The following is an 18,001-nucleotide window of genomic DNA, read 5'->3' on the forward strand; positions in this document are numbered from 1 at the left end:
TTTTTTCTTTTTGTTTTTTGTTTTTGAGACAGGGCCTCACTGTACAGGACAGGCTGGTCTTGAACTCACTATGTAGCCCAGGCTGGCCTTCAACTTTTGGCAACTCTCCTGCCTCAGCCTCCCCAGTTCTGTGATGACAGGCATGTGTCACCATGCTGGGCTGGCCTGGAACTCTGGGAGAGCCTCCTGGCTCAGCCTGCCAAGTGCTGGGACGACAGGTGTGCGGCACCACACCTCACTGGGCCTTCTCTGTCTCCTCCAGACGCCAGCAGATTCCAGCCGCTGCCACACCTGTTTCCCCTCCACAGTTCCAAGTCCTAAGGGGAAGATGTGGCCCTGTCACTCCCTTAGGAGAAGCTTGGCTCAGCCTCCTTCCGAGGCATCCCCTCACCCAGACAAGCCCAAGCCCACCGTACTGTTTGACCGACCAGTTTTGAGGTGTCTCATCCTCATCCTCGCCACAGGCTTCCCTGGGGCTCCTCCCTCTGCCTGCAGGTCTGTCCCCTGCCATCTGTCTGCCTGCTCCTTGTAGCTCCTGTCCTCCAGGGCCCCCCTCCAGGTGCTATCTCGGGAATTCTCACTGTTTACTTCCAGCCACACAAATGCCTCTCGCCTCTGAGAAGCCACCCCTTCCTGTGTCTCCCTGCCCGGCCTCTGTGACCTCTGAGAACAGCACCTGTGTCCTGCTCATCTCCGTCCTCCCTGAAGGCCGGTGCAGCTGAAGAGATCTGGATGCCAAGTCAGTGCCCTCCCCAGAAATGCTGCCTCCTGCACGTGGCCCTTGCTTGGGTTCTTCCCCTTCTGGGAATTGGAGGGTGATCTGTCCATTTTTGTGATGCTGGGATTCAACCGAGGCCTTTTCCCACTGAGCTACATCCCCGGTTGACTGTACCTCTTATCTCTTTTTAACTTTATTTATTTATTTATTTATTTATTTATTTATTTTTATTTTTGAGAAAGGGTCTCACTGGGTGGTCCAGGCTGACTTTGGAGTCACCATGTAGCTCAGGCCAGCCTCAAACTCGAAGTGATCCTCCTGCGTCAGCCTTAGCCCACAGTACTGGGCTAAATTTTGACACAGGGTCTGACTAAATCACTAAGTTGCCCAGGCTGGACTTGGACTCCCAATCCTGCCTTAGCCTCCCTGAGTGCTTGGATTACAGATGTACAGCCCCCCCCCCCCAACGGCCCTCATGTGTGAGCAAGTGTGTAAAATGCCCTGTGGGTCACCAGCACTCACCAAGTAGCTGCAAGTGCTAATCACCCCCAGTTTCACTGCTCCTAGGCCTCGAAGAGCGCTTCCTTCCCTCCCAGAGGAGCCCCTGGAGCCTGCAGGGGCTGCAGGGAGCAGGCTCTGCAAATGCGATGGCTCTGGGGCTGACGCTGGAGGCACAGAGCTAAGCGCATTCTCAGCGCGCTCCTGCCACCTAGTGGCTCCCGTGGGCCAGGCCACGCCACCGATAGGGTCCCAGAGCGACCGGCCAGGCTGGGCTTCAATAAATAATGAACAGCATTGCCAGTGCCCCGACCACCGCACCCTGCCCTGCCCTCGGAACCCCAACGAACCCCGCCTGGTCAGGTGTATGGGCGACACCCCTTCCCCGGTGGCGGGTGAGCAGGAAGCCTTCGTTCCCCTCCCCAGGGCTGGGGGCTGCCACCCTCCTGCCCCCCAGCCCCTCTGGCTTGGTGACAGCTCAGAGGCTCTAGGCTTGACCTGGGGCTCTGCTCGCTCTTATAGATGCAGAGTCTGCTGAGCGGGGCTGCCCCCCCCCCCCCCCCCCCCCCCGCTTCTCAGGAGGTTTTGCCCTTTGGGATCTGGGAAGGAGAGGCCTGGGCTGAAGGAGGGGGAAGGGCAGGGATTCATCGCGTCTGGGTCTCTCACCCCCTGGGGACCCCTACCAGGAATCATACCACACACTGGCCTTGGATGTGGCTGTGACTACAGCCTAGGGTCTGACCTGGGACCTGGGGTACAAGAGCCCCGTGCTGGGCTCCCCGGGTACCTGCGTCCACTCTGCTGCCAGCCTGTCCCCACTGGCAGCTCCACCTCCCCTCCCTCGAGCAGCAGCCCTGCCTCCCCCCTTGGGCCATGATTGCATCATGGTTGGCTTTGTTCTCATAGCAGCAGGTGCAGGAGCGGGGCCACTGGCCTCCGCCCCTTCCCTCCTCTGCTCCCCCCTGAGGGTGCCTCCTCCTGCCTTGATCCCCAGCCCAGTACCCCAGCTCCCCAAGCAGTGGCACAATGGCTGCAAGGTGGGCATGAAAACCAGGCTGGAGACTGCCCTTCGGCTTCTATACCCTCCAAGAAAGACCTGGTTGTGGCCAGGCTGTGCCCCTAGAAGTGGGTCAGGAATTGGCACCAGCCAAACTAATACCAATCATCATCATCCAGGATAAACCAAGAGCAGTAATCGTGGCTACCTGGGAGGCTGAGGCAGAAGCGTCGCAAATTCCAGCTCAGTTTTTAGCAGGCCCTGTCTCAAAATAAAAATAAACTAAAAATGAAGAGGGCTGAAGATGTAGTTCAGAGCTTCCTGGGTTCAGTCCCCAGCATGACAACAGGGAGGGGTGAACTAATTCAGTCCTTGGGAAGTTCCTTGAGTTTTAGTGATGATATTTGCACCCACTGGTGGACTCTGGATTTTCGCCACATCTCATATAATCGGCATTTTCCCTGGAGGGTCCTCTTGTCATTTCTGGTTGACAGACAGGAAGCCAGACCCTCAAAGGGGCGGGAACACTTGCTAAACCTCCAGGATGCTTTGGCCTGGAATCTTGGCCTGTGCTCCCTGATGGGGCTTGGTGTTTTCTGGTATTAGGATTCAAACCCAGGGCAAGGCCACTGCTGTAAATTCTGGCCTGTGCAGGGATGGATGAGTGGGAGCTCATTGGGGGTTCCAGCCTTGCCAGGGAAGACCAGGGCACAGATGAGATGGCTCATGGCCCCACCCTTTGTCTTACAGGAGCTCTGCTTGTAAAGCTGTAGGTGATTCCCAGTGTTGGGCGCTGGCGATTCGGCCACCATGACTTTGGCTCATAGGAGCTGCACCCTTTCTGGGGTCTGATAGAACCAGAGAGCAGCTGGGGGAGAAAGGACAGAGCTTGGCTACACAGCCAGGGCCCAGCGCCACCAAGGCCTGGCAGCGGCCTGGGTAGGACTTTAGGCAGCGGGGGCACATGTCTGCTGCCCAGCAGCCTTCTGTCGGTCCAGTATGGACTTTGTCCCCAGGGACAAAGAGCGACATTGACCTCATGGCCTTGTGACCCCACCCAAGTTGGCTCTGCCTTGCCAGGCAACCCCAGGGCCCTTGGGTGGCAGACAGGGACACCAGACCACCTAGAGGGCATGGCAGGGAGCACAAGGGAGTGCATGCGTGGGCAGTGCTAGCCAAACTCCATGGGCATGGCCACGGATGGCTGTTTGGGGCTCCTGGCTGCAGTTCTAAAGCCAAGCCGTGGATAAATACTGGCAGGGCCACAGAATGGGAGAGTCCTGGAGTCCAATTCCAGTGCCCCGAGGGCTGCCAGGCAGAGCATTCCCGCCTCCGTGCCCCCAGCGTGCCCCCGCACACAGCTATAAAGCCCCTTTGTCCCGGGCTCTCCTCTCTGTTTCCTGCCCATTCTCCAGCGCCTTCTGCTGCCCAAGGAGGTGCCAGTTCTCCATGAGGAGGTGTGGGGCCACCTCCACTCCAGTGCGGACCCTAGGGGTCCCTTGCACATCCAGCCCCCCACTGCTGCCAGCTGGGCTCAGGGCAGGTGACACCCATGTCCCCTGGGATTCAGCCTGTGTCCCCACCTCTCACATGCCTGTCCATGTGACGCCCCTTGCACCATGATCCTGGCTTGTCATGTGCAGGACATAGGGCGGTGGGTGGAAGGCATCTCCGGGCCCTCACACGCCTGGCAGCCCCAAGACTCCTGGGCCCATTGCTGGGTGGGTTCAGGGGCTCCAGGGCCCTTTAGAAAGTCATCAGTGTGAGGCCTCCTGCCTGGCACATGCCCTGAGCAGGGTGACTGAGTGGGTGACAGGAATCTCTGCCCTTGTTCTTCACCCCAGCCAAGGCCCTCTGGATATATTCCCACGTAGGAAGGACTCTGGCCTCAAGGATCGGTCACCTGCCACCCCAGGGCAGCTCCTTGTTCTCACAGCCATTCTCAGCAGGGCCACTATGCCTCCTGGGTCCCCTGCTCTCATGCACCCTCTGAAGTGGCCCATCCACATAGGAGGCAACAGCCCCAGCCATGAGGTCAGCTCTGCCACCCAGTTGCTGGTGACCTTGGGCAAGCCCCTCTCTCGCGCCTGCAAAATGAGTGGCGGGGTCCTTGTGAGGGAGATCACCCCAAGGAGAGAGGACAGGGCTTTTTTGGGAAGACTTCCCCGCAGGGACAGGACAGCCAGGGGACGGAGTGGAGGGAAGGCAGGCGGGACATAGGGTGTGGGAGACCGGTGTGCACCCAGTGGTGACAGCTACAGTGAGTGCGATCCTCACCAGGGCTCGGGTGCTGCGTGCGAGCGCGGCCCCCACCCCGGGGTGCGGAGGGCGGGGCCGGCGGGCGGGGCGGCGCTCGGCGACAGGGCGATCAAGGGTGTAGCTGCCCGGCTGGGCCATGGAGGGGCTGCGGCGCCCTGCGCCCCCTGGGGCCAGCGCGGGGAGGACAGGGACGGCGTAGCGGGCAGCATGGAGCAGGTGAGCCGGGCGCGGCGACCCGGGGTGGGGGTGGGGTGCGTGCCAAGGGCTCTGGGCGCGGGCTCGGGGCGGGGCCGGGGCTCTAGGGAGGGATGGGCTGGGGAGACCCTGAGCGGTGCACACCCGCACACACGCGGGTCCTCCCCACCGGAGGACATCCAGGGAGGCGCGCCCAGAGCGCAATCCCCTCCTTTCCGAGCCTCCACCCCACTCGGGGAAACGCCGGCCCCTGCCTCTAAGCCCGGGCGGGAGTGGGGGGCACGGGAGATTCTGCAGGCAGAGGGAGCCTCTAGGTGGGGGCGGGGCGTCCGTGCGCCCCCAGACCCCCAGCGGGACCTCCAAATGCAGCGGCCCCTCCCCCTCCAGCCAAAGGGCTGCTCCCGGGCAGAGCCCCGCGTGCGGGCCCAGCAGCTGCCGCCACCATTTCCTGGCGGAGAGGAGATAGGGTGGGCTGGGAGTCTCTCTGGGGCGTCCCAAGTACACAGCTGCAGCCCGCGAGGTGGGGCTGCCTTTCTCCCACGCAAGCCCGGCGGCCAGGACCGCGGCTGTGGGCCCGGCCGCGTGGGTAGGGGGCGCTCGCCCTTGCTCAGCCCAGGCGAGCAAGGCTCACCGGCGCTAAGGGGGCCAGCGCCGGGCTGGGGTGCAGCTGGAGTTCCCGTAGGCTCGCTCCCGGCTGCCACACCTTTGCTCAGGTGAGGCCCCAGCCGACTCTGGAGGGTGCTGTGCGCTCTGGGTTATTGGGTGCGTCCCTCCGTGCCCAGCCTGCCCTGCCCTGGGCTCCTGGGGGCTGTCGGACTTGAACTCATGGCCTGGGCCTGGGCCTCTGAGGCCCTCTCCCCCCTACCCCTCCCGACTGTGCCAGCCCCACGCTGTGGGAGGAGTCTGTGCAGGGGTCATCTCTCATGGGGGATGCGGGAAGGGGGTGATTGTCCTGGTCATCGTCCCAACCTTGTGATGCTGGGGCGGGCTGCGACTGGCCTCTCCCCTCTGGGCCTGGCTGGCATCTTGGTTGCTAATTGAAATGGCCAGTGGCAGCTCCCCAGAGCACAGGCTTGGCTGGGGGAAGGGGACTCCCTTCCTCTAGGACAGCTCTTGTCATTATTGACTGGAGCACAGAGAAAGTCCAGGGGGCGGTCTGCCAAATACCATGGAATTATTTGCTATAAAATAATTTATCTTAGCAGTTTTTTTGAGATGAAGTCTCCCATGTGTAATCCAGGCTAGCTTTGAATTCATTATGGAGCCTGGGCTGGAGTAGAACTTGTGGTGATATTTCTGCCTCAGCCTTCGGAGTGCTGGTCTGACAGATGGGGCTTTCATGAGTGCTGTAAGGGGCTTTAACATACTCTTCTAGGGGCCTGGGTGTGTGGCTCAGTGGCACAGTTCCTGCCTGGGGAGTACAAGGTTGTGAGTTCGATACCCAGTACCAAAAAAAACCCCTTTTATGGTCTGTGAATTTCACCTGTTTTCTTCCTCTTTTTTTTTTTTTTTTTCCCAAAAGAGAGCAGGTGTGGGGCTGACTGTCCTTCCTGCCTACCGAAGTCCAGTACTTCTCCTTCAGGTGGCCTTGTAGCCCCATCATGGCCTTCACAGTCTTTTCTAGCTTGGCTGCCTTCCCTCCGCACAGGCCTGGCCAGGCCTGCACCCTGTCCTGTCCCCTGGAGACAGTCAGGACACCAGGCTTGGCTCCGTGAGTCACCTGCAAGCTGGGCACAGTGGTACATGCTTGTCATGCCCAGTACCAGGGCCACTGGAAAAAGATGGCAAATTCCAGGTCCCCCTGGGCCACTTAGAACTATTTCTAATTGGGCCAGGGATTTAGCTCAGAGGCATAATCATCTGCCTGGCAAGCGCAAAGATGTGAGTTCAATCCTTGGTACCAAGACAAAAAAAACTACTTCTATCTCTTTCTTCTTTGAGGTAGGCTCTTGCTGAGTACTCCAGGCTGGCCATGAACTTACTGTGTGTCCCTGGATGGCCTTGAATTTTCAGTGATCCTCCTGCCTCAGCCTCCCAAGTGCTGGGATTGGATTACAGGCTGCACAACCACAGCCAGCCCTCAGTTCAAAAATTTAAATTCAGGTTTTAAAAAGGCTGTGTGTGGTGTTGCTGAGTGGCAGAGTGACTGGCCAGCATGCTTAAGGCCCTGAGCTTGATCCCCAAATTTAAAAAAAAAAAAAAAAAAAACGTCACTGGGAACTGGGCAGGTGGCATGTGTCTATTATCTGGCTCTGGGAAGCTAAGGCAGAGAGATCACAAGTTCCAGTCCAGCCTCGGCATCTTAGAAACTTGAGACCCTCTACTGTGGCCCTCAATTTTTTTAGAAAGAAGGGGCTGGAGATGTAGCTCAGTGTAGAGGCCCTGGGTTTGCTCCCTAATACTAGGAGAAAACAGTCTCTGGGAAGCCTTGAAAGGTGCCTGTTTTCCAGGCCTGATGGCCATGCCTAGCCGGGGCTCTCTAGCACTTTCTCCATGTCCTAGGTCAGCTCTGCCCTGGAGCACAGCCACTTAGCCTGGCGCTGGGCCTCCAAGCCCCCGGGACCCTGCCCACAGATCCGCACTGTTTGGAGGGCCAGGTGGGCTCTCAGGCTGAAGGGCAGCACCACCCCCAGGGCAAGGGGCGCCCTGAAACCAGAGCTGCCCTCCAGCCCTGGGAAGCTCCTATTTTAAGTTTCCCCTGCTGAGCCCTAGGGAAGCTTGGAATCCTTTTATAGTGCAGGGGGCCGCCTGCAGCACCTGCCTCTGTGTGCATGTGGGCTGGGTTTCCTCAGCGGGGCTCAGGCTTGGAATCTCCCCACCAGACTCCTCTCTCTGGCCCAGGCTGGCTGGGGCACAGCTGCTGGGGATTTCCAGAGGTGCAGGGGGATAGGGGCCACGCTGGGGTCCCAGCTTTCCGCCCCCCAGGCCTTTTGTCCCCCCTATGTGCTCCACCCTGGCAGAAGGGCACAGTGGAGAGGAGGAAGAGAGGAATTGGCCCCTCGGGGGGGGGCAGCAATGGCACTGGGTTGGCAGTCCTTGGGGGTTCCTGGGGGATCCTGTGTGGGTGGAGTAGGACAAATTAGGGTCTCATGCAGGACCATGGAACCCAGCACGCCGGAGCTGGAGTTCCTTAACCTCTCTGAGCCTGGTTTCCCAGTTACAGGCGGGGCTGTGGGCTGTCACAGAGGTGGCACGAGCAGACCAGGGAACAGTGCCACAGCGCGTCACAGCTCCTTCTGCCTTGTTTCCAAGTTCGTGCTGAGGGCTGGCACTCAGCCCCAGAGCCTGCAGGGGAGAGCAGCTCCTCCCCCTTTGGGGACCTTGATACACCACCAGCACCACAAAGGTCACTCCCCCCAAGCCCTCCTTCTCCCCTCTGGGGCTGAGGGTGGGGCAGGGCTTCCTCTCATTTTGCTCAGGGCTGCACTTGCCCGCTATCACAGCACCATCCCACCTGTCTTTTGTGGGGTTCAATGCCCTGCCCTGAATAGAAGTTCACTGAGGTCAAGCACATCAACGGCTTCATCAAACCATCCCCACCCTTGAAGCACTCATAGCTTTGCAAGCAGCAGGGGCTCAGCGAACGTCTTTTGCCTTGATGAACGGCTGCCACCTGCCTTGCAGGTGTGGACTGGGGTGAGGGTGAAGCTGCCTTTGGAAGGCAGCAGATGGGCTTGGAGGTCAGAAACCAAGGGTCCCTGCTCTCCTCTGCGCTGTGCGCCCCCTTCCCCACCAGGGGGCGCGCTTTCCCCTTTCGTGCAAGGGCTTCGGCTTTTGCCTGCCCAAGCTCTGGCACATAGCTCAGGCTGGCCTCAAACTCTCAGTGACCCTCCTGCCTCAGCCTCCTGAGTGCTGGGATTGCAGGCTTGTGCCACCATGCCCGCTTCCAGGAGCCTCTGTTGGTCACTCACTGCCCCTGGCTTGCTGCCCTCCCTCCCTCCCTTCTCGTCCCCATCCTCTGCCATGTGAACAGGGGGACAGGGCACGTCTTGGCCTATAGTTTCTACCCAGCCAGGTTAGGACGTGAGTGTCATGGCACACAGGCACACAGTGCCTGTTTCCGCCCTGACTCTTCCACACTTCCTGCCTACACACTGCTGGAGCTGGCTGTTCCTGCCTTGCTGCCTTTGTCCCAGCCCCCCATCCATGGCGTCCCCAGCTTTAGGGACCCTAATGCCCCCCCATGCTTCTTCCTAGCCTTGTGGGGCTCACCAGGTGCTGTTCCTGGTTATCGGGAAGTCCGGACCCTGGAAGGAAGGGAAACAGACCTATCCCTGGGTGCCCTGTCCCTCAGCCCCTGCCAACTTGCTCCCCTGAACCCGGCTGGCCTGTGTTAGGGCTCCCAGAAGCATCCTGAATGAAGGCAGGTGACTTGGCTGACCCGGTGACGAGGCTGGCCTGGGGGGGATCTGAGGCAGGGGGACACACAGCACTCCAGGTTGGGCCTCCTGACCCCAAGCCCCAGGGAAAGAGTACACAGGGGCGAAGCACTTTTGGGGTGATGGCAGGATGCGGAGGAGTGGGCTTTGGGAGCTGGGGGCTGCTATGGCAGGAAGGAGGCAGCTGGAGAAGGTGGATGGGGAGAGAGGGGCAGGACGGGGTGCGGTGAAGGTGCAGGAAGAGGTGGAGGGCAGAGGGTGGGGGGCCGCGCTTTCTGGGAAGTGGGGGCAGGGCGCGGCGCATTGTGGAGGAGGGCCGGCCTGCCGGTCAGCATGAGCTCATTTCCTCTGTGGCCTCCTGCAGGAGCCCAGGGCACTGGGCTCTGGAAAAAGTGAGCCAGGGGCACCCAGTCAGCCGGGGCTTTCTATGCCCACCTCTGCCTTCCCACGCGGCCTTTGTTCCGCAGGGAGGGCCCTGCTGCGGGACGCAGGAGCCACGGGCCAGCAGGAGCAAGCCTGGGGACCCGGGCGAAGATGAAGCAGGAAAAACCAAGGGTAGATGGTGACAGCTGAGGAGCAGGAGGGACTTTCTAGATGTGGGGGATACACTGAGGAAAAGGGGTGGGGACGGAAGCCGAGTCACTAACTGTCCCCCACAATTACACAAGTGATGCCTTTTCAGTTGATAACAAGGGACTTTTTAAAAATAAAGCACAGGACTTAAAAACCCATCAGAGCTGGAAGTGGTGACAGCAGTGCACCCCTGTAATCCTGGCACTCTGGGAGGCGAAGGCAGGAGGATAAAGTTTAATTCCAGCCCAGGCAACCTAGTGACTTAAGACCCCATCTCCAAATAAAAAATAAAAAAAGGGCTGCAGAAGGAGCTCATGGGGAAGGCCCTGGCTTCAGTCCCCAAGACAGGGTACACTCACTAGCACTATCTGTGGCTCCTGTGGGCGCATGGGCCCAGGGATGGCCTATTTGGTGTCAGGGCCAGGATTTGAGTTCCCACCTCTGTTCAGGGGTGAGGTGTGCGGGGTGCAGGGTGTGGGGTGTGGGGTTGGGGTTGATCAGTGTTGAGGTGGCAGGGGATGGGTGGGTGGAGCCCCAGTAGGCAGAGGTGCTATCCTGTTTCCGGTGTCCTTCTCCTTCACATCCATTCACTCCAAGTCCATGGGTGGCTTTGGCCTGTGTTCTCAAGGTCTGGAAAAAGGGAGATCTTAAAATGGCTAGAAATGCTGGGTGTGCTGACTCACACCTGTCTTCCCAGCACTTGGGCGGCTGAGGCAGGAGGGTCTCTGTGAGTTTGAGGCCAGCCTACATTGGTGAGAACCCATCTTCAAAAAAAAAAAAAAAAAAGCCAATGGCAAGAAAGCTGGGGAGGAGGTAATCCTAGGGGACAGGAAGTAATGATGTAATTGGAGGGTAGGAAGAGTCTCCACCACGGTGAAGGGGCATGGCCCCCCAGACTGAAGGGACCCTGTTGGGTCAGGGAGGAGAGGGGCTGGCCCAGCTGTAAGTGAACCCTGCACTGGTGGTGGTCGGGAGCCTGTGCCTGGGGGCTGCCTAGGACAGACAGTCCCTGAAGAGTATGGGGGACCACAGTCCCCACCTCGCTTCCCTGGACTTGGGGGCATCCCGACCCTGCAGCATTTCTGCCCTTATCTCTGGAATGAGGCGCCCCGAGCCTTCGCCCCTCGCCTCTGCCTTTCTAGGCTTCCCAGGCTTTCTGGGTCTCTGCCTGTTTCTTCCCATCCCAGGCCTCCCTGCTTCTTTCCCTCCCTCTCCCCATCCTCCCTTCCTGGGCCCCTCCTACTAGTTCTGGGCCTGATGCCCTTGTCCCCTTTTCTGGACCCGGATGACTGGCCATCTGGGCGGGTCCCCTGGACGCCAGCACAGCGCTGACTGGCGGCTCCACCTCCCGGGTGGACCGCGCTCGGCCCCGTCGCGCTTCCGCCGCCTGCAGGAGAGGCTCTCCGTGCGCCCCGTCGGTGGCGGGCAGGGCCGGGGCGGAGCCTCGGTGGGCGGGGCCAGGTTCGGCCCCGCCCCCAGGTCCCAGCCTGCGCCCCCGCCGCGGCCCGACCACAGAGCTGCCGCTGCCGCCCGATGAATGGAGTCGCCTTCTGCCTGGTCGGGATCCCGCCGCGCCCGGAGCCCCGGCCCCCCCAGGTGAGGGCGCAGGGCCAGGGCACGCGGGGGGCCGGGGTCGCTCCGCCCCCGCCCGGCGGGCTGGGGCCGGGACGCACGGCGCGGGCTGTGCTGCGGGGACCTGGGCCGGGCAGGGGGCGCCGCTGGGTGGGGGCGGGACGGGACGCGCTCTCGAGGCTCCGGGCCACCGACCCGGGCAGTGCCAGCCCCACGGCCGGACAGGGGGCGGGAGGCCCGAGTCTTTGTCCCGGTCCGCAGGCGGGGCGCCCGCCCGCCGCTTCCTCCGCCCGAGCTGGCGTTTTCCGCTGGCGAGGCCCCGGCACAGCTGGAGGGGCGGGCGGCCCCGAGCGGGGCGTCCTGGCCTCGCGCCCCGCACGCCCTCCCGCCTCGCTGCCGGGTTTGATAGCGGCGCGGCCGGCAGGCTTGGAGCCCCCTCCCACACCCCGGGGGTCCCCAGCCTCTTAGGCGGCCGACCTCCCTCCCGCCCCTCCGCCCGTCTGTGGGTGGGTCAGGGCGCGGGGTGCCAGGGGCATTACTCAGCGCTGGCTGCTTTGCTTGGGCTCTTTCATCTGCCAGCTGCCGAGGCTGGGGAGGGGCCAGCAGGGGCCTCTCAGTCCCCGTGTCCCCATCAAGGCCAGTCCCCTACCTCCGAGCCTGGATGCCAGTGCTGCTGAAACTCCGGGCACACTGCCCGTCCCAAGGTGAAGGGCCCGTCGCTATCAGGGCAGTAACTTTCCCAAGCTGGGAAAAGAGGTTCCCCGCCAGCCTCGGCCTCCTCAGACAGAGCTGACAGGCCTTGGGGACCCAACTCTGCAGCCCTCCGAGGTGGCCCTGGGAGCTGTGCTTTGCAGACTCTTTCTGGGACTGGTGTGTGTGTGTGTGTGTGTGTGTGTGTGTGTGTGTGTGTGTGCGCGCGCGCGCGCGCGCGCACGCGTGCCCCCGCGCGCCCGCCTGCGTGTTTAGCTGACTGCCTTGATTCCCCCTCCGTGTCTGCCTCTCCTCCCTTCTCCCAGAGTTTCCTAATTATGAACTTGAAATTCAGGATGAACAGGGGGGCGGGGGTGACGGTCATTAAGCATGAGTCCCAAGGATTCCCCCTCCTCCAACCACACATGCCTCGCCTCTGTCCCCTCGCCTGCCTCCGCCCCCACCCTGTGGCCCAGCGTGGGGTGGCTGGGCAGCGCTTTTGATCTCACGTGGTCCTGCCCTCTGCCAGGGCAGCAGCCCCGGCCTCCAAAGTGGCCGGCCTAGATGTGCTCATTGGCATGCCGGTGAATCGCTATTATATAACCTGTCATTCGGTCCTCAGCTGTGGCCTAGAGGCCCCCTCTCTCGCCCCTGGCTGAGTCTTCCCCTTGTCTCCCACTGTGACTGGGTCTGTACCCCACGGTGGCCGGAGCACTAAGGGGCTGTGTCCCAGGCCCTCCCTTCTTGGGAACGATGTGATCAGTTGATTTCCTACACTTGATGCTGGATTTGAGGATTGCAAGACTCTCAGTGGATGTGTAGGGTAGGCATTATCCTCCTGCCTCTGCTTCCCAAGTACTTAGGATGCCCATAGTGACATTGCCCAGGCCTGGGCCTCCTGAAGGTTGTCAGGGCCTAACATAAAGTCTAGGGGGTAGGTGGCCTTTGGATACCACAAGACGTGGCAGGGTACAGGCCATGAGCATGGGCACAGGTAGGGGCCTTCTGTGTGCCCCTCCTCAGTGCAGTCCTGATGGCTGATCCATGCAGATGGGCTGGGAGGCAGTGTTCTCGTATAGAGTGGGTGGAGAAGTGGCAGGTGGGGGTGTGGAGCAGCCTGTGTACCAGTGGCCCCGGGTTACCTAACCCCTTGTCGCAGGGATTCCTAGAGGGCTGGAACCGGAGACTGCCCATCGAGAGGCTGGGGTGAGATGCAGTGGGAGGAACGGCAGCTAGACACCTCGGAGGACTTCCAGGGAGAGGCCTGAGAGCTGCGGTGGCCCAAGCTGGCCTAGGCTGGCCCGCAGCATTGTGTGGGATAGGGTCCCGAAGGAGTGGGCCAGCCTGGCATTCCTGTGATGTATGAGCCTGGTGTAGAAATCGGAGATTCTCACAGCATGCGCGTGTATGCAGATGAGCAGTGCACCAGTGCCTGGAGGAAGCCTGGAGTTATTATTTATTTATTTATTTTTGTCTTTTTGAGACAGGAGCTCACTGGCCTTGAGCTCCCTGTGTAGCCCAGGCTGGTCTCACAAGGATCATCCTGCCTCAGCCTCCCGAGTGCTGGGATTCCAGGTGTGCATTATCATGCCCACTGAAACATGGGTTTTAAAGGACAGGGGTTCACTTTAATAGTGTAGCTGGCATCTAAGACAGAGATAGCAGCTCCTCCGGGCCAGGAGTATAGATCACCTCATTCAGGCCACCACAAGGTGGACACCGTTATTGTCCCTCTTTTATAGTTGAGGACGCTGAGCCCAAGGGCACTGCTAGCATGGCCAATATCACATAGCCGTTGACTCAGTCCTGTCCTGCCCTGGCTTTCTGGTTTCTCTTGTGCTGAGGACAAGGGTCCTCTTGTGCTGGACTGGAGCATGGTCATTTGTTTGTTCCTTGGAGACAGGGTCTTTCTATGTAGCCCAGGCTGGTCTAGAACTTGTGATCCTCCTGCCTCAGCCTCCCTAGTGCTAGGATTGATCCCTTATCTTTCCACTTTTTCTGCATGTCCTCGGGTGGCAGAGGCTCAGGTATCCCCCGTGGTCACTGGAGGGATATTTATTACCCGTTATCCCTCTGGCTACTCTGTCCTGCTGGTGCGGCCCCGGCTTTGGGCTGTGGCCCTGCCAGCTGCAGGGCTTGAAGCTGAGGCATTGGTTTGGTCAGGGGTTTGGACAAAGCCTGGCTTTAATGAGCCTGCACACTCTGTCCCCAGGGAGCGCTGTGAATAGGGCTGGCAGGAGCCGGCGGTGCCTTCCCCGGGCACCCCCACCCCTTCAAACAACTGCCCTTCACATCCAAGCCCGTTACTTGTGAGGCAGTGCCAGCACATCGGCAGGGAGGTGTCAGTCTGTGCCAGGCACCTCCCCCCACCCCACTGGGCCGGGCCGGACCAGCCTTGGCCTGTACTTGGGCGAGTATAAAGCCCTTTTGGGGTTAGGGTGTCTTCACCACCTGTCAGGCACAGGACCTGTTCTATCCAGCTGCCCATGGGCATCACTGTGCCCCGGCCCCCTAAGCGGCCAGCAGGAACCCCGGTCCCCTGACTCCTGGGCTCTGCCCTGGGTGCCTCGGAGGTGGGCCTTGGGAGTGGGGCCTGAGCGGGAAGAGACGCAGGGACAGTGTGTCCTGTTCTTCTCTTGTCCGCCGTGAGCAGTGCAGCGCCTGGCACAGAGCAGCCTCTGTGAGTGTGAAACGAAGCCCCGCCCCCAGGCTGGGAGTGTTGGGGGGCAGGAAGGGCAGCCCTGGTAGCAGCTGTGTCCATAGCACTTAGTAGGCACATTATTGGCATTCTGTTTGCCAGATAGAGAACTGGCACAGAGATTAGGTGGCTTCTTAGGTCACAAAACAAGGGGCAGAACTGAGGAGGTGTCTACACTCTTACTCCAAGTAGCCCCAAAGGTGTCACATTTGTCTTGTTGCCCCCAAAGCCTGGCAACCAGCCAGTATTCAAAGGATATTTGTTGACTGACTGACAATTCCAAGGGGCCTGTGCCCATCTGAGAATGGGAGAAGACCTTGTCCCCCTCCCCCAACCAGCACCCTTGGGGCTTGCACAGGTACCTGGGCTCCCCCAGTGTCTGGCCTCTCCTTTGCTCTCCTCTCTTCCTCTCTGGGTTCTGAGTGGCCAGTGCTGAGGAATGGGTGTCCCAGGGCCCTGTCCCTTTTCAGCTTTCTGGGCCCTAGAGATGTCCAGCTCGGCGGATGGCCCAAGTCCGATGTGAGTTAGTTGATTGACTGACTGAGTGTTGGCGCTGGTGGAGATGAAGCCCTGGCCAGTGCCACACAGCTGCTGAACCTTGTGTCACTGTCAGTTCTCTGCCTCTGGGGAAGGGGTGTAGTCTCTAGCCAGCTGCACCCCAAACCTTGGGCCCAGGGCAGGCCCCCCAGCCTGTCTAAGTCCCCTGCACTGGCCGCTCACTTCCTCCCTCTGCTCCTGGCGGCGCTGTCCACCACCACCCTTCACCTGCTCAGAGTGACCTTGGGGCAACTCAGTCCTGAAACCCGGACAGGGCCAGTAGGGATGGGGACAGCTGGGCCTGCGGCAGCCAGCTATGAGCTTCTTGTTCCAGCCCTGCCCCTCTGTCTGCCCTGCTGGCTTGGGCAGTGTGGTTGTCTTAATCGCACTTTCCTTTCTTCTTTTCTGTTGTGTTTTGGTTTTTGGTTTCTGCAGTGCTGGGGCTCCAGCGTTCCATGCGAGTGCTGGACCCCAGAGCCACAGTCTCAGACCTCTCATAATTGTGTTTTGAGACAAGGTTTTGTTGAACTGCCTGGACCTCGCCATCTTCCCGCCTCAGCTCCCAAGCAGCTGGGATTGGAGGTGTTTACCGTCACCCCAGCTTTTAGCCTCAGGCTTCTTTTTTTTTTTCCTTTTTGAGACAAGGTCTCACTCTGCAGTTCAGACTGGCCTTGAGCTCACTTCGTAGCCCAGGGTGGTCTTGAACTCGCAAGGATCCTCCAGCCGCAGCCTCCCTAGTGTTGGGATTACAGGAGTGCACCCCCACGCCAGCTAGCTATTCGGTCACATTTTTGAGAGACCTAAATGAGGTAACAGATTATGTGACTTGGCTAGCTCAACTATTGGTAAGCTCAACTATTGATAAAGCTATTAATAAACAAACAATAGCTAATCAATTGGTAGCAACAAGAGCACACTTTTGACTCAAAAGCTTAGCTGGGAAGGCTGAGGCAGGAGGATTGCTTTATGTTTCAGACCAGCCTGGCTACATAGTGAGTTCAAGATCAGCCTGGATTACATAGTAAACCCTTGTCTCAAACCAAACCAAACCAAACCAAACAAAACACAAGACTGGCCAGAGGAATCGGAGAGGAAATGAGTGGCCCTGCGGGTAATGGGGCCTCTGTCACTGCAGTGGGCAAGCCTGGGCTGGACGGTGATGTGGACTAGAGAGAATGCAGGTGTGGGATGAGAGGCCAGCCAGAGAGTCCCTGTGGGTCCTGCTTTGGGATCAGCCCCATGCAAACAGCACAGCAGACCATCTTGTGGCTCCCACCATCGGTCCAGGGACTGGGAAGGACAGCACCGGGGGGCCTGGGAGCCCCACAAGCCATCTGTCCTGGAAAAGGGAGTCCCGAGAAGCTGCCTGGAGGCAGGGAAGGGGCTTGCAGGAGTCACTGCAAGCCCGAGGGCACGTTGTCATGGGGGTAGGGTGGTACTCCTGGGGTTTGAGTGAGAGGTGGCAGCTGGGGAAACTCGGGGTTCCCTTTGCTCCACCCAGCCTCTCCCCACAGGCAGGAGCGGAACTGGGGAAAGAAAGCCTTCCTATGCCCAATGCATTTTGGGGGCATCCGGGGGTTGGGGGAACAGTGGGGCCTTTGTCCCGGGCTGCCGGGAATCTGGCCGAGGAGCTGGCCCTGGGTCTGGCGGGGCCCTGGGCAGGCAGGTCCTCTTTGAAGTGACCCTTTCAAAGCTCAGCCTGAGTCCCTGGGAAGAGAGCAGCTCGGGTGGGGCAGAGAGGATGAAGTGACCCGGCACTGGCCTCTGTGGGGTACTGGCCGCAGGACTTGGGGGCTGGAGGAATGTGCAGCTGGGGGAAGTGTGAGGGGTCTGTGGAAAGACACCCACTGGGGTCCCCGTACCAAGTAGGGGTCACGCAGGGAAAGGCAGAGTTTCTCCTGGCCTCAGGCCTGGCTCCCGACAGTCTCTGTGGGGTTTCTGTCTGGGTCGGAGCCCTCAGCCAGCTTTGGCCTTGCGGCTTTTCTCCTGGGCCATGAGACCTGCTTGGAAGGACTGGGTGGCCCCGTAGGCCTAGAGGGGGGAACAGAAGCCAGCTGGAGAAGGGCGCATCTCTGTGAGTTTCAGCTGGCAGGATACCGTAGGCCACCCCTGCTAACCTCCCCGCCTGCTTCTCGGGAAACAGGCCCTGTGAAGGGACAGGCCAAGGGATGGACACAGAAGAGTGGGGGACAAGGCAAGGGGAAAGAAAGAGGGTCCCAGCCAGGGCACAGTCCTCCTTCATGGCCTGTTCTGAGTCCAGAAAACAGAGAGGGAGGAGTCTTTCTTGTGGTTTGTTTTTGTTTTCTGTGCTGGGATGGAGCCCAGGGCGTTTGCTCTGAGCTGTACCCCAATCCTGTTGTATGTTGAGCCATGGTCTCACTAAATTGCTAAGCTGTCCAAGAGGGACTGGAGCCTGTGATCCTCCTGCCTCAGCCTTCCTGGCTGGGTTCTGCCTGTGGATTTCCAGGGTTGGAGGAGGAAGGGGGCCTTTAGTCAGGGGCTGAGTAATGACAGGAGTCACAGCCTGCCCAGGTGAGAATCTTCCCGCCCTGGTGCTGTCGTCCGTCGACTTCCTGTCTTCACTACCTCTGGTGGCTTCGGGGCCCACTCATAGCCCAGAAGCTGCAAGTGTCTTGGTTTGTGTGAGTGCTTTTGACCCTGGTGACGCATGCCTCCAGAGGTGTCCCTGTCATTTGTCATTAGGTGACACTCTGGCCCTTTGCCCTGCCAGAGGGCGGCCCCACCCCACCCATGGGGGAGCAGGGTGAGGCCAGGCTGGTGCTGCCTGTATCTCACGCTGGCATCTGCAGAGCTGAGTCCCCATCAGTGCTAAGGAGCCTGGCCTGGGCGCCCCACCCTGGCCAGAAGTGGGCAACAGAAGTGGG

At 60.1% G+C, this 18,001-nt stretch overlaps 1 protein-coding gene across 2 annotated transcripts in view; it reads left to right on the top strand.

Moving 5' to 3' along the window:
• The first annotated feature begins 4,545 nt into the window (after positions 1–4,545).
• Positions 4,546–18,001, top strand: part of Arhgap23 (Rho GTPase activating protein 23) — a 58,810-nt gene continuing 45,354 nt past the window's right edge. The window contains exon 1 of one of the 2 annotated variants that reach the window (XM_063251449.1): positions 4,546–4,688. In XM_063251449.1, the coding sequence (XP_063107519.1) occupies positions 4,680–4,688 (9 nt within the window). In that variant the 5' untranslated portion in view covers positions 4,546–4,679. Of the gene's footprint in view, positions 4,689–11,060; positions 11,216–18,001 lie in introns of those variants that run through there. The other variant, XM_005002410.4, reaches the window with a different exon arrangement.

The sequence above is a fragment of the Cavia porcellus genome, unplaced genomic scaffold, assembly GCF_034190915.1.
Source record: "Cavia porcellus strain 051 isolate PalLab524CR breed Dunkin Hartley unplaced genomic scaffold, mCavPor4.1 scaffold_6, whole genome shotgun sequence".
NCBI classification, from domain to species: domain Eukaryota; kingdom Metazoa; phylum Chordata; class Mammalia; order Rodentia; family Caviidae; genus Cavia; species Cavia porcellus.